We start from the raw sequence: 14,709 nt of genomic DNA on the forward strand, positions 1-14,709 counted from the left end.
TCAGCGTGAAATGATCTTGGAAACAACTGGCGTGGCTTAATTTACGCTAGTGACGTCATAGCCTGACGTAAAAATCGTATTTACCACTTAAATTATTTTCATCCATTCATTGGCTGCCAAAAAACTTGTTTTCTATAATTCTCCACCCTCTACCCTAGGTCCTCTACCTAGGCTGAGAGAATCGAATATGAACGCAAACGGCGGCGAATCAGCGCATTTAACTTTAAAAAATTTAAAAGGTCACTTCTGCCCTGCCTTTTTTAACGAGTCATGACATTTTTCGCCTTCGGTGGACAGCTAAACAGACGTAGGGGGAGGAGCTACACTTCTAGAAAACAAAAAGGACTAGCCTTATGTTTCCACCATCAAGGGTACAACGAGAGCCCCCTTAGCCATTCCAGCCCTTCCATACATTCCTGCTTTTAGTACTGTGTTAGAAAACATGGGTATTGAACTACGAAACTAAGATGCCCTCACAACCACACCTATCTATTATCTAATAGGAAAATATTGATTTTCGTGACTTGTTTTTACGTGTGTTTGAACGAGGTATTTATTTGAAACCTTTTCCTGTTGTTTTTTTTTAAGGGAAATGACCCCGGATAGACCTTTCTTTTTCTTTGACTTTTAGATTTGGTACTTTCAGGGTCTTTCCGCTTCAGCGCCTGAAAATTCTTATTCGTAAGTACATGCCCATCAATGCTACCTTTTTTTTCGAATAGAGCTGGTGTGCTCTTATATTCGGCAAGTCACCAGCGAATATTTGCCGAGTCTATAGTATAGGGTGTATGCTGGTTAACCTCTGCAGGCAAAAACAAACTAGAAATAAATCATTGGAAAAATCAAGATTTGAAACGACTTAATTGGTATTTACTCGTTTTGAACATGTTAAAAGCGGCCTTCACGCTTTACTTTGAAGCTAGATGGCTATAGTGAAAATATCTTAATAGCAATGACGATCCCCTTCAGTTTTCCTACGGAAAACTTAAAGGAGAAAAGTTTTTAAAATATCTAAGAGTGGTTCTTGTGATTGAGCATTAGCGAATGCAATCACATCTCATTTGAAATACTTCAATTTTTTTAGGTTGAGAAGTCACGATTAAATCGAAGGTCGTGTTCCTATTTTACATATTTTCAAATATTTAAAACTATCAAAACAATTTTAGTTGAAACGATACACTACTAGGCCTATACCTTCACAGATCCCTGAAGAGCCTATTTTCTTGCACAACTGAGAGCTAGAGTCAAGTATTAATCATGTTGGAAAATTTTTTCTCCAAGTGGAATTTTGGAAAAAAAAAAAATAGATGAGGAGTAGATATTTTATAAGTATGTCTTTAATATTGAAAATTTGAATATCTTGACTTCAGCCAATTCATTTTGTCAAGTTATGTTTTATTTTCAATGCTTTGTCTAAAAAGTAAGTTTTCATTAATTTTTTAAGATCTTAAAGGAGCACTTACGCCTAGAAATCTCAAGTCTTTCGCTGCGTTCCTTTTTATCGCTTTCTTTATAAATCAAAGTGTAAAAATGCCTTTAGGGTCAAAAGTAGAGAATTGAAGGAGTTGGTGAAATGGGTAGCGGGTCAAGGAAAATCAATAGACAAGTTCAGAAAATGCTATTACGCGACTCCCAAGTCCCTCGAAAACGAAAAAATAGAGAAAAAAATTATAATTTCCAAACTTTTGGAAATAGACAAAGTTGGCTGGGATGAATTTAATTTGTCGAAAAGTTTTTGAATGTCGCTTTTATACACTTGCAATTTAAAATCAATGATCGTTTTGAAGATTACGATTCATGCCTTCACCCTTTTCTCAATTCAATCAAGACCATCTTATAAAAACTCCATCGATACTTACTTTAAGAATAATTTCAAGGACCCCAACCAATATCGGTGGACTTTTGACACTCGACTCCCTACATCACCTCATCGAAGCCAAATGGCTATGTATAGAAAATCATAACGTAGTAACTGCGTGGCTTTGAATTATTTCTAATCTAGAAAATATCTGTTATTTAAGTTGTTGTTGGGACCATTGACCCATTATATAAAAAGACTTGGTTTGCCCAAGCCTTAAAAACAAAACGATAAGAGTTTTTCCAGTTGTCTGAAGCGCGGATATTATTTTTTTTTTCTATTGAATTTTAAAGACAATCCGTATTTTACTACTCTTTAGAATTTAATTCAATCACCTGATTTTACTGCTAATGGAATAGTTTCCTATAAATTAATTGAAAGAAAAAATTACTTATCTCAGATTTTTCAACAACAATTCCATTTTCCTGAAACATTTTATCATGAATTTTTTTCTTTTCTATGGAGAACGTACTTTAATTTTCAAATAATACTCTCATTAATAATGTATTATATGCGGTCTTTTCGAATACAAAAAGGGGCTGTTATCACCTTTCTTATATTTGATAAAGGTGTTCGTTTCTTCTTTAAGCACAGTCACAATTATGGAACTGTGTATATCAGTACTTGTTGGGAAGATTTTGGAAGTGTTGGTTGAGTTGCTATTTAGTTGACAACATTATGAAAACTTGATGTGTTTAAAACCTTTTGAAAGGAAAATTCTCGGAAATTAAAAAAGGAAGAGTCAATTTGATTAAATTTACACGATATCCCTCAAAATAATAAATGCATGATTCAGGAAAATGGAATTGTTGTTGAAAAATCTGAGATAAGTAATTTTTTATTTCAATTAATTTATAGGAAACTAATCCATTAGCAGTGAAATCAGGTGATTGAATTAAATTCTAAAGAGTAGTAAAATACGGATTGTCTTTAAAATTCAATAGAAAAAAAATAATATCCGCGCTTCAGACAACTGGAAAAACTCTTATCGTTTTGTTTTTAAGGCTTGGGCAAACCAAGTCTTTTTATATAATATCTGTTCCTTCAGCCTTAATTTGTATTAATCTATTATAAAAATAATAATAGACTTGTCAAACTTCTAATGAAGTAGTTTTGTTCGATGTTCCAGTAAGATGTTCCTGAGCATATTGGCTCCCTCCAAGTGCCTCTCATTATTTTCGGAACAGGAAAATTTGGTCTCGCCGAATTGGTCTCGCCATTTTGGTCTTGCCGATTTGGTCGCGGGACTAATTGGTCTCACCGATTTGGTCTCGGTACTATATGGTCTCGGGACTCTTTGGAAAAGGTAGCAACGAATTATTTGGACCATTGCTTTGGAAAAGGTAGCAACGAATTATTTGGACCATTGCTTTGGAAAAGGTAGCAACGAATTATTTGGACCATTGCTTTGGAAAAGGAGGTAACTAAGTAGGTAACCAAATAATCACGAGACCAAATAATCACGATACCAAATAGTCCCGAGACCAAATAATCACGAGACCAAATAATCACGATACCAAATAGTCAAGAGACCAAATAATCACGATACCAATTAGTCCCGAGACCAAATAATCACGATACCAAATTGTCCCGAGACCCATTTGTCCCGAAACCAAAACGGCGAGACCAAAACAGCGAGACCAAATCGGCAAGACCATAACGGCGAGACCAAATTGTCGCGTACCGCATTATTTTATGGGAAAGATTAAAATTTTAAATTATTTGGCAGGGGAGTGGTAAATTAATTCACAATTGGTAGGCAGGTTGTAAATTAATTTACCATAGATAGGCGGGCGGTAACCTATTTTATATAAAAAGGCGGTTGGTGACTCAATTAAGTTTAGTTGACCTTTTTGCATAGATTTAAAAAAGTTATTTCTAAACCACGCGCCACACGCGCAAATTTCATTGAAAGTTTGTTATTTAAGAATTTTCCCTTATATATACTAAGATTCTTCAGCAAAAATAGACAACGAGCTTTCCACGACTCGAATCTGCAATGTTTTGCCTCGAATGCAAACGCGTTATCCATTACGCCACAAGATCGTACTTCGTAACAAAAAAATTATCCAAACATTGTATTTGTAGGATTATTTCATTTATGTTGAATAGAAGATCTGTAAAAATAAACACCGACCTTGCCAGGACTCGAACCTGCAATCATCTGCTCCGTAGGCAGACGCGTTATCCTATGCGTCACAAAGCCGATGGAGGCTGAACAAAATGCTATGAAAACAGTGTAATTTATGTAACGGTTTTACCATGATTTATAAATTAATTAAAATAAAATACTTAGAATTAATTGTTCTTAATCAAACTTCAGAAGTTCAACATTCAATAGTTCCTTGATAATTGAAAAGTGTTCCGAACCTTAACTTCGCAGTAGTTTCTGAGTTATTCGATGGAGTGGACCACCAAAAATCCCATGCTTTTTCTATGGGACGCTAAGCCTAAAATCTGTGAATTATTTCTTTAACATTACGGGAGGGTGTGGGTTCTTATCTAGAAGGGCCTACCGGCCCTCTAGAATAGCAGGGAACCCTTTTTTTAAAAAAATTTTTAACAAGATACATTTTCCAACATATTTGTTGTTTTTAGTATAATATATAATGTACTTATCGCTCTGCGTATGGGACTAATTATTTTTTATTTTATTGGGCAACTGGAAAATTAGCGTCTTTGCTATCTACTGTACTTCCGCGTGTCCACTAACGAATTAAATATTTCCCCAAGTTCCTTAATTTTATTTTCCAATTCAATTGATTTTTATAAATTTCAACACAAAAATAGTCATACCATGAACCATTTTAGTCCTAAAATTATCCTATTTACTCTTGTTGACCCACGAATTGTACAAGACAGGAAAAAAATCCTATTTTTCCTATATGACAAAACTCCATTTCATAGCTTCTGCAATAATAAAATTTTACGTTATTTCGACTAGGCCAACTGGCATTTCACTCATTTCTCTGCACAGCCTTGAAAAATGAGTTCTCTGATTAATTTTTTTAACTACTAAAGACTAATGAGTAAATTAGGGTCCTAGCGAAAATAGTGTTCAGCTTCTTAGGGAAAGCAGTTTGTCTTCGAGCTGGGCTTTGACTGTCAGACAGTCAGTAAGAACATTTACTTAAAATTAAAGATAAAGATAATTATATTCCAAAATTTCCCTGCAGCCATTAAAGAATACGTGAAATATTTCAATATTTAATTTTCGGACCTATTAAGTTAATGAAATATTTGGTAGATTGAGGAACAAAGCCTGAAAAAATAAAAAAACACATTTCGCCGTATTGTATCGTATTCTTAGATAGAAAACATTTCGACTGAATTTTAAAATGGTTTCCCATAAAGCAAGGATTATTTAAAATTTTTATTTTAAATAATCCTTGCATAAAGTAACTAAGACTTCTCGATGGGCTGACGAACCACACCAGGTGTCTTTTCTTCTAGTATCTTAAAAACCGTAAAGGTGAAAGGGAAACTGCACATTTTATGGGTACATAATCCATTCTTTGGAGGAGCGATAGTATTTTAGTAAATCAAGGCCACTCAAAAGTTAAGTGAGCACTGATGATAGTAAGGTGAGAAGAGGAAGTAAATCGTATTAACATATTCCTCTAAGATCATTTGCCCCTGTCTTAATGCATCCTTTTTATGCTGGTCCATTTAGGACTATGACTACACCTGTGCAGAGGATGCTGGATCCGTTTTATCGTGGAAGCGTCTAACGTTTATCTTTGAAAATAATCTTTTAAAAGATACGTTATTTTTGGGATCCACATACCTTGGGTCATTATCGATTCGCAAACTCAATTTTAAATGAGAAATACACGGGTCTTTGAATGATGTGGTTAGGTAACTGCGCTTATGGTTAAGTTTGTAAAATTGTTTTAAAGACCATTCCATGAAAAACTTGTGTAAAATAGATTGCTTACATTGTGTCGATTTCAAAGTAATTTTTCACGTTTTTCCAAATATTTTTGCATAAAATTGGTCGCTTACCAAATATTTGCGCCTATGATACTCCAGGCTAGGTTTGGTTCGTTTGGGATAGAAGAATGAAGGTTAGGGTTAGTTAGGTCAAGTTAGTTTAAGCTATGTAACTCAAACTAAAAATAAATACTTCTAAATGAAAAAAAAATGGTGGCAGATAAATTTAGAGAATCTCCATAAAAGTGGAATATCTTCGGTCCGAAATTTGCTCTATATGGATTCCCTTAATTGGTATTATCAGGAATATATGGAGGGGTTGGAATGGCTAAGGTCAAATCCTAATCGGCGTGAAATGATCTTGGAAACAACTGGCGTGGCTTAATTTACGCTAGTGACGTCATAGCCTGACTTAAAAATCGTATTTACCACTTAAATTATTATCATTCATTCATTGGCTGCCCAAAAAAACTTGTTTGCTATACACTGTTAAAAAAAATTTAACTGTTTGACACCTTTAGAGGTGTTTCCTAATGCATCCCCAGCAGCACCCCTATTGGTGTTTAAAAGCACCATTCGAGAGGATGTCAATACGCACCTTTCAAAACGGTGCGAAATAATACCTTCTCTGAAGGTGCTTTTTATATCCTGTGAGGTGTTTTAATCACTTTGAATAGAGGTGTATATTAATACCAGAAAAAGTGTTAATAAACCCTTTAAAAAAAAGGTCTTTTTGAGACTAATTTGGTGTTTTTAAATTCCATTGACGTTGGTGCTTTTTAATTCTTGTTAGGTTTAAACCATCACCCTTAATAGAGGATTATATTTATACCAGAAAGGTGTCTATCAACTCTGTAAAAGGTCTTTTTGAAATTATTCTTTTCAAAACAAATGAGTTACCATAGATTAGTCTTTCAAAATAGCTGCTCAAAATCTGCTGCTCAAATCCAGTGGATTAAGGGTAAACGTTTTTTCTGCTGTAAGCCTTATTCAACCGTGTAAGAATTGATATGCGTATGAAATGGTTGCGTTTAACCTTTACTGTATATCCTCAATAGTTCTATTTAAGGACCTGATTTACATCATTCAAATGTGTATTTAATTTTCGGCTCACTGTGAACCGTCAAGACCTCCTCAAAGACACACGAATTCAAGGAACCAATCCGAACAACGCTTACCAAAATATTTAGAAGTAACATTTAGTGAAACTAGGAAAGTTAAATTTCATGTTTACACTGTATATTAATGTAGTAAAGCTGAATTAAAAAGTAAACACCAAATTTGATATATTAATATAAAAGATCTTGTTAGAATATTGAAATGAAAAAGAGCTTTATAGCTACAAAACTACTAAAAGAATCGTAATGCCGAAACATACTTAACATATTTTCATTTAATATTCTACAATAAGAAAATGTTATGGTTTTGTAAGAGATAATTTTATCCTACTCGTGATATGCATGTAGTGTTTCAACTCAGATGAAATCGTCATTACTCGTTCTATATAAACTTTCACTTGCGTCGTTCCGAAGAAAGAAAATTATCTTAAATATTTAAATAAATTTAAATGATATTAATTTTTTTAATCGTCAGTATTTTACCTTAATTCTAGTTAAGTGGTTTTAAGAACGTTATTCTTAAAATGATTTTAAACATAGCTATTGTTGACGTTTGACTTCTAGCGTAAACCGTTTTCACAATTTTTCGAAATTTAGGGTATATAAGGCGATTGATTCACAAATGGTAGGAATAAGCGCTATTGCGTGAACCTTTGGCCGAAGCCCTGCCATTGGGAGGCTGGTCGTTTCTCGTAACTTAAGCCGATCGTGCGTACATCTTAATCCCAACGATGATAATGGAGTAGAAGCCAATGTTTCAGATTGGCGTGCATGTGGTATACACAGAAGACTATTTGATGGCGTTGTCAGAAGACAATAAGTACAGATTAGCGTGTATGTGGTATATACCACTAGAAAAACAAGTGTGGCGATAGAGTAATGAAGTAGAATTTTTACCTCTCCAATTGACTGGACGTGTCTGTGTGTCTGTCTGTCACCGCGTTCGCAGTTGGCAAATCGAAGCAAACGTGTTCGTAATTTCCGGAACGCGTTCGCAGTAAACAGAAATTCGTAAAATGTTACTTCTTTGCTATATCCATCTTATTTAACGTCATTCATTAACTATTCGTTAAACCTTCATCTGCTGTCTAACAACCAATTGTTTCACCCAATGCTATCCGGTATTTAATGGTTTCTAACAACAACACCATGCACTAGTCTTTCGTGTACACCACATCAGAAGTGAGATGAGACCAGAAGTACTGAGCTAACCAAATTCTTCACTCGGCGAAAGTGAATATTCTTGATAACACAAGAACGGTTGGCCCTCTAGTAGCGGTTTCTGAAATTTCCCTCCAAAACGTGAGACGCTCGCGGTGGTAGGCGGCCGAACTAGATTCAAAGAGCCGCGCCCGTGTTCGGCCGCTTTAGGTTGAGGGGAGGGGGGGGAGGGGGTAGGAAAGGTTTTTGGAACTCGACCAATTTTTTTCTCAGAAGTGTAGGCGCGTGGGAAGCGGCATAAAATCCTCAAATTTGTTCACTAGTGCCAGCCCTTCACTTCTAGTCTCATCTCACTTCTGACCACATACGCCACACGTGTGACATGAGAAACGTCTAGCCTCCTAATGGCAGAGCTTCCACCAAAGGTTCACGCAATTGCGCATTTCTTATCTCTTAGTGTCAGTCAATCACCTTATACACCCAAAATTTACAAAGGTTCTGATATAGGTGTTTCCTAGAAGTATAACTTTATAGATAGCTATGTTTAAAAATTTTTTGGAATTAAATTTCTTAAACCGTTCTAACTATAATTAACGTAAAATACTGACAATTAAAATAATTCATAGCACTTATATTTATTTAATTATTTAAGATAAACTTCTTTCTTTGGAATGACAAAAAAAGAGAGTTTAAATAGAACGAGTAATGAAGATTGCATCTGAATCGAGACACAACACGCATATCAAAGTTAATATAAAGCGAGTAGGATGATAAGATCTCTTACAAAACGATAACATTTTCTTTTTGCAGAATATTAAATGGAAATATTTTAAATATTTTTCGGCATTACGATTCTTTTAGTAGTTGAGTAGCTATAAAGCTTTGATTATCTCAGACACAAAGATACGTCCAGTGTTATACCTCTCCGTGACGTCATCGTTACTCGGAGAGATTAAAACCTGTGTCAAGGGGAAATTCAAGTGATAATTTTATTAATTACTCTAATTCCAAGACATTCCAGCATATTGAACTCTTCGAGAATTGTTTTCCAATGATTGAAAAATCAAAATAAGTATAAATTCCTTCAAATATTAGAATAAGCTAGTCCTAAGAAATGTTAAATAATTAAGATTTTTAAAATCTTTGGGTTATTTTTATTATGCTTCACTATGCAGGTAGAATTAGTAGATTATTTCCCTCTAAGCTCATATCAATAACCTTTCACTTAAAAAAATATCATATCAGCTAAAAATGTGTAAAGTAAAGCCCAAAGGTGTTTATTCGCACCATTCGAACAGATTTATATTAAAAACACTATTTCCGTTTAAAAAACAATTTAATAAGGGTCAATTAACACCTAAAGGTGTGTCTACGTACCAGTGAATCACGATTTCCTTAAAAAGTACCTTAAAAGAGTCAACTAGCACCTTTTTACGGAGAAAACACCATCTCAGTTAAAAAACACTCCAAAACGAGTGTATAAACACCTCAAGGTATTTCCGAACACCCATGAAACACCTTTTTTTCTAACAGTGTAATTGTCCACCCTCTACCCTAGGTCCTCTGCCAAGGCTGAGAGAATCGAATATGAACGCGAACGGCGGCGAATCAGCGCATTTAACTTTAAAAAATCTAAAAGGTCACTTCTGCCATGCCTTTTTTAACGAGTCATGACATTTTTCGCCTTCGGTAGACAGCTACACAGACGTAGGGTACACCATCAAGGGTACAACGAGAGCCCCCTTAGCCATTCCAGCCCCTCCATACATTCCTGGTAACGAGTACCTTTGAAATGTTCAAACGAGTACCATTCTTAAGCAAGCCATTTATCCCTATTTTTGCAGTGCTTTGAAATGCACTTGCTGTAATTATCGCGAGTTAGCTGACATATTGTTAACAAAGTATGTAAGACCTCTGTTGTACAACTTGGCAAAAGATGTTACTGATAGAAAAGAATTTGTTAAGAAATTTAACAAAAAGCCGACATCCAGAAAACATTTAAAGATGTAGATTTTGATATTAATGTTCCTCACTAGTTTCAAATAATCATTTGTGATATTGTTTCTTACAAGTTTTAAACAAACTTTGTGACATTAATGTTCCATACAAGTGTTAAATAAACTTTCTGACATTAATGTTCCATACAAGTTTTAAATAAACCCTTTGTGATTTTTGACTGGACATTTGAAATTCCCGCTTGAAATAAAGTTTGATCTCGCGCCATCTATCGAGTGTTTCGCGCACCCTTCTACTAAGCTTGCCGCCCCTTTCGGAAGAACGATGTCCAGGCCTTATCTTATACAGGGGGCTATGCCCGTAACAACGTTTGCTAGGCATTTTCGAAAAATCTTGTCATAAACTTAATTTCAAACACACAAAAAACTCTTTTACGTTTCGTACGCCTTGCCGGTACAATTCAAACCGCGTCGTCCACATGGAGTGACAAAGTTCAACGTTCTACCGGTTTTGCTTGCCTTTCATACCCATTGTTATAAATCAATGATTAAAGAATCCACTCGCAGAGACTCCTCTGATACCGATATTGTATTGAAAGTTAATATCCGCCACAATGAAGTGCATCAAGCGCAAGGTTAGTATACAAAATCGCTATATAAGGTTTGCTGATACCGGGAAAATTCTCACCAAGATTTTAAGCCATGCTATTGGTCGTCTTAAATGACGTCAGAGAAAGACCCGAGGCATTTGGAAGTAGACGATATTCCATTTAGGCGGCCGTAGGGCTGTGGCGGAAACAGTCGGAGATAGCTGGCTGCATATTTAACGTAAGTTTAAATTTAAATTTAAGAGTTAATTTAAATGTGTCAAGGTATTATGCGAGTGAACTAAAAACCTTTAATATTGTAGGCTCGGACTGAAATATTTTTCTTTTCAATATGCTTTAAAAAAACCAAAACTCAGCTTTTAGAACCTAGGCTTAGGGACTTTCATTTCAATGAAACTGTTTTGTTAATTTCTGAATTCTAACTGGAATACTTCAATTTAGGTTAAAATTATCCGAAATGCCAGGAACAAGATGCGCAGTTGCTGTTTGCAGCAACAGTTTAGCTAAATCAAAAATTGATCCAACAAAGCAACATATTCGTTATCATTTATTTCCCACTGATCAGCAAAGGAGAACAATATGGATTAACAAGTGTCGGAGGGATGATAATTGGAACCCCGCAACTAGCCGCATTTGTTCTGAACATTTTACCGAGGATAATTTTGAACGCGATCTAAAAGCGGAGCTCCTGGGCCTTCCAAGAAGAAAGATGTTAAAAGAATCAGCAGTTCCTAATGAAATTGCTTTTAGAAATCATGTCTAAAGTTTATGAAGCTGGCTACCTTGTAGTCGCTACCGTTTGTGATATGGGGAGAGGAAATATGGGGCTGTGGAGGGAGCTTGGAATTAACATAAATAGGAATTGGTTTTTACATCCAGATGATGAAGATCAGTTAATATACTGCTTTGCTGACGCACCCCACGCTTTAAAATTAATTAGGAATTGGCTGCTAGATAAAGGATTTTTATTAGAAGATGGTGACGTATTCGTTAATAGAAAACCCCTCGATGATTTATGCAAACTTGATCACCATGAAATAAAAATGTGTGACAAACTGAAACCTATTCATCTGGATTGTAGAGGACCAACTAGACAAAATGTTAAATTAGCCGCCCAACTTCTATCAAATAATGTTGCTAAAGCTTTACATTCTCTCTACATCTCGAAACAAAACGATAAAAGCAAAGATGAAGATTTAGAAGATATTAGAGAAACTGCTACTTTTATAGAAAAGATTAATGCTTGGTTCCAAGTTTTTAACACGTACACTGAAAAAGACTCCATTAAAATTAAGTGTGCTTTTGGCGTAAATCTACAAGAACAATTAGAAGTATTGGATGAAATGAGTGAGCTTGTAAATGACATGAGGTGCAAGGGTACAAAATGTTTGCAAATATTTCAGAAAGGTTTAATTATTTCCATTAAATCTCTCAAGGATTTATTTTTTAATATGAAAAATAAGTATGGTATAAAATATCTCTTAACTCATCGTCTCAACCAAGATTGTCTCGAGAACTTTTTTTCTCAAGTTCGTTCACGAGGTGGTTTAGATGACCATCCAACTCCACTTAACGCTTTATTCCGGATACGAATGATTATTTTAGGCAAAAATCCTGGCGTAGTAAATACTAATAGTAATACAACTGATATGACTCACGCTGAGTATTTATCTTGTGACCTTCTAACATTTAACGAAAGCAATGGGTCAATGGAAACAATTTCAGAAAACAAGACTGAATATTTGTTAGCTAATATTTACAAGAAAGCTCGCATTACACCTGATGTATCAACCTCTGATGAAAATGACTTGGTTAACTTACTAAATGAACCAAAACCAGTTAATAACCTAGATGAATTACAACACAGTAATTCAATTTTAAAATCTACTGAAAATAAAGATGGGATTGGTGAAAATGAATTTTCAAAAATGGAGGAAAATGGAATGGATCTCTATGCAGGATGGATAGCAAAACAATATTGCAAAAAATTTCCAGAACTAGATTTACACTGTTAGAAAAAAAGGTGTTTCATGGGTGTTCGGAAATACCTTGAGGTGTTTATACACTCGTTTTGGAGTGTTTTTTAACTGAGATGGTGTTTTCTCCGTAAAAAGGTGCTAGTTGACTCTTTTAAGGTACTTTTTAAGGAAATCGTGATTCACTGGTACGTAGACACACCTTTAGGTGTTAATTGACCCTTATTAAATTGTTTTTTAAACGGAAATAGTGTTTTTAATATAAATCTGTTCGAATGGTGCGAATAAACACCTTTGGGATTTACTTTACACATTTTTAGCTGATATGATATTTTTTTAAGTGAAAGGTTATTGATATGAGCTTAGAGGGAAATAATCTACTAATTCTACCTGCATAGTGAAGCATCCTAAAAATAACCCAAAGATTTTAAAAATCTTAATTATTTAACATTTCTTAGGACTAGCTTATTCTAATATTTGAAGGAATTTATACTTATTTTGATTTTTCAATCATTGGAAAACAATTCTCGAAGAGTTCAATATGCTGGAATGTCTTGGAATTAGAGTAATTAATAAAATTATCACTTGAATTTCCCCTTGACACAGGTTTTAATCTCTCCGAGTAACGATGACGTCACGGAGAGGTATAACACTGGACGTATCTTTGTGTCTGAGATAATCAAAGCTTTATAGCTACTCAACTACTAAAAGAATCGTAATGCCGAAAAATATTTAAAATATTTCCATTTAATATTCTGCAAAAAGAAAATGTTATCGTTTTGTAAGAGATCTTATCATCCTACTCGCTTTATATTAACTTTGATATGCGTGTTGTGTCTCGATTCAGATGCAATCTTCATTACTCGTTCTATTTAAACTCTCTTTTTTTGTCATTCCAAAGAAAGAAGTTTATCTTAAATAATTAAATAAATATAAGTGCTATGAATTATTTTAATTGTCAGTATTTTACGTTAATTATAGTTAGAACGGTTTAAGAAATTTAATTCCAAAAAATTTTTAAACATAGCTATCTATAAAGTTATACTTCTAGGAAACACCTATATCAGAACCTTTGTAAATTTTGGGTGTATAAGGTGATTGACTGACACTAAGAGATAAGAAATGCGCAATTGCGTGAACCTTTGGTGGAAGCTCTGCCATTAGGAGGCTAGACGTTTCTCATGTCACACGTGTGGCGTATGTGGTCAGAAGTGAGATGAGACTAGAAGTGAAGGGCTGGCACTAGTGAACAAATTTGAGGATTTTATGCCGCTTCCCACGCGCCTACACTTCTGAGAAAAAAATTGGTCGAGTTCCAAAAACCTTTCCTACCCCCTCCCCCCCTCCCCTCAACCTAAAGCGGCCGAACACGGGCGCGGCTCCTTGAATCTAGTTCGGCCGCCTACCACCGCGAGCGTCTCACGTTTTGGAGGGAAATTTCAGAAACCGCTACTAGAGGGCCAACCGTTCTTGTGTTATCAAGAATATTCACTTTCGCCGAGTGAAGAATTTGGTTAGCTCAGTACTTCTGGTCTCATCTCACTTCTGATGTGGTGTACACGAAAGACTAGTGCATGGTGTTGTTGTTAGAAACCATTAAATACCGGATAGCATTGGGTGAAACAATTGGTTGTTAGACAGCAGATGAAGGTTTAACGAATAGTTAATGAATGACGTTAAATAAGATGGATATAGCAAAGAAGTAACATTTTACGAATTTCTGTTTACTGCGAACGCGTTCCGGAAATTACGAACACGTTTGCTTCGATTTGCCAACTGCGAACGCGGTGACAGACAGACACACAGACACGTCCAGTCAATTGGAGAGGTAAAAATTCTACTTCATTACTCTATCGCCACACTTGTTTTTCTAGTGGTATATACCACATACACGCTAATCTGTACTTATTGTCTTCTGACAACGCCATCAAATAGTCTTCTGTGTATACCACATGCACGCCAATCTGAAACATTGGCTTCTACTCCATTATCATCGTTGGGATTAAGATGTACGCACGATCGGCTTAAGTTACGAGAAACGACCAGCCTCCCAATGGCAGGGCTTCGGCCAAAGGTTCACGCAATAGCGCTTATTCCTAC

The 14,709-nt window shown here is 35.2% G+C and overlaps 1 protein-coding gene and 1 long non-coding RNA gene across 2 annotated transcripts in view; one reads left to right on the forward strand and one right to left on the reverse strand.

The window, feature by feature from the left end:
* LOC149584664 (uncharacterized) overlaps nt 1-14,709 on the reverse strand; it is a 407,519-nt gene that overhangs the window by 306,527 nt on the left and 86,283 nt on the right. The gene's annotated exons all lie outside the window — the stretch shown is intronic.
* On the forward strand, nt 10,814-11,488 carry LOC149584671 (peroxynitrite isomerase THAP4-like). The gene is made up of 2 exons (XM_089863338.1): nt 10,814-10,853; nt 11,075-11,488. Exon 2 carries the CDS (start codon nt 11,091-11,093, stop codon nt 11,394-11,396), a length of 306 nt encoding a protein of 101 aa, XP_089719464.1. The 5' UTR covers nt 10,814-10,853; nt 11,075-11,090; the 3' UTR covers nt 11,397-11,488.

The sequence above is a fragment of the Phalangium opilio genome, unplaced genomic scaffold (genome assembly GCF_054372755.1).
Source record: "Phalangium opilio isolate 3A_F unplaced genomic scaffold, DU_Popi_V2 ptg001170l_1, whole genome shotgun sequence".
In the NCBI taxonomy this organism is placed as follows: domain Eukaryota; kingdom Metazoa; phylum Arthropoda; class Arachnida; order Opiliones; family Phalangiidae; genus Phalangium; species Phalangium opilio.

Coding starts and splice junctions, on each gene's coding strand:
- LOC149584671 (XM_089863338.1), top strand. CDS start 11,091: ATGCCAGGAACAAGATGCGCAGTTGCTGTTTGCAGCAACAGTTTAGCT.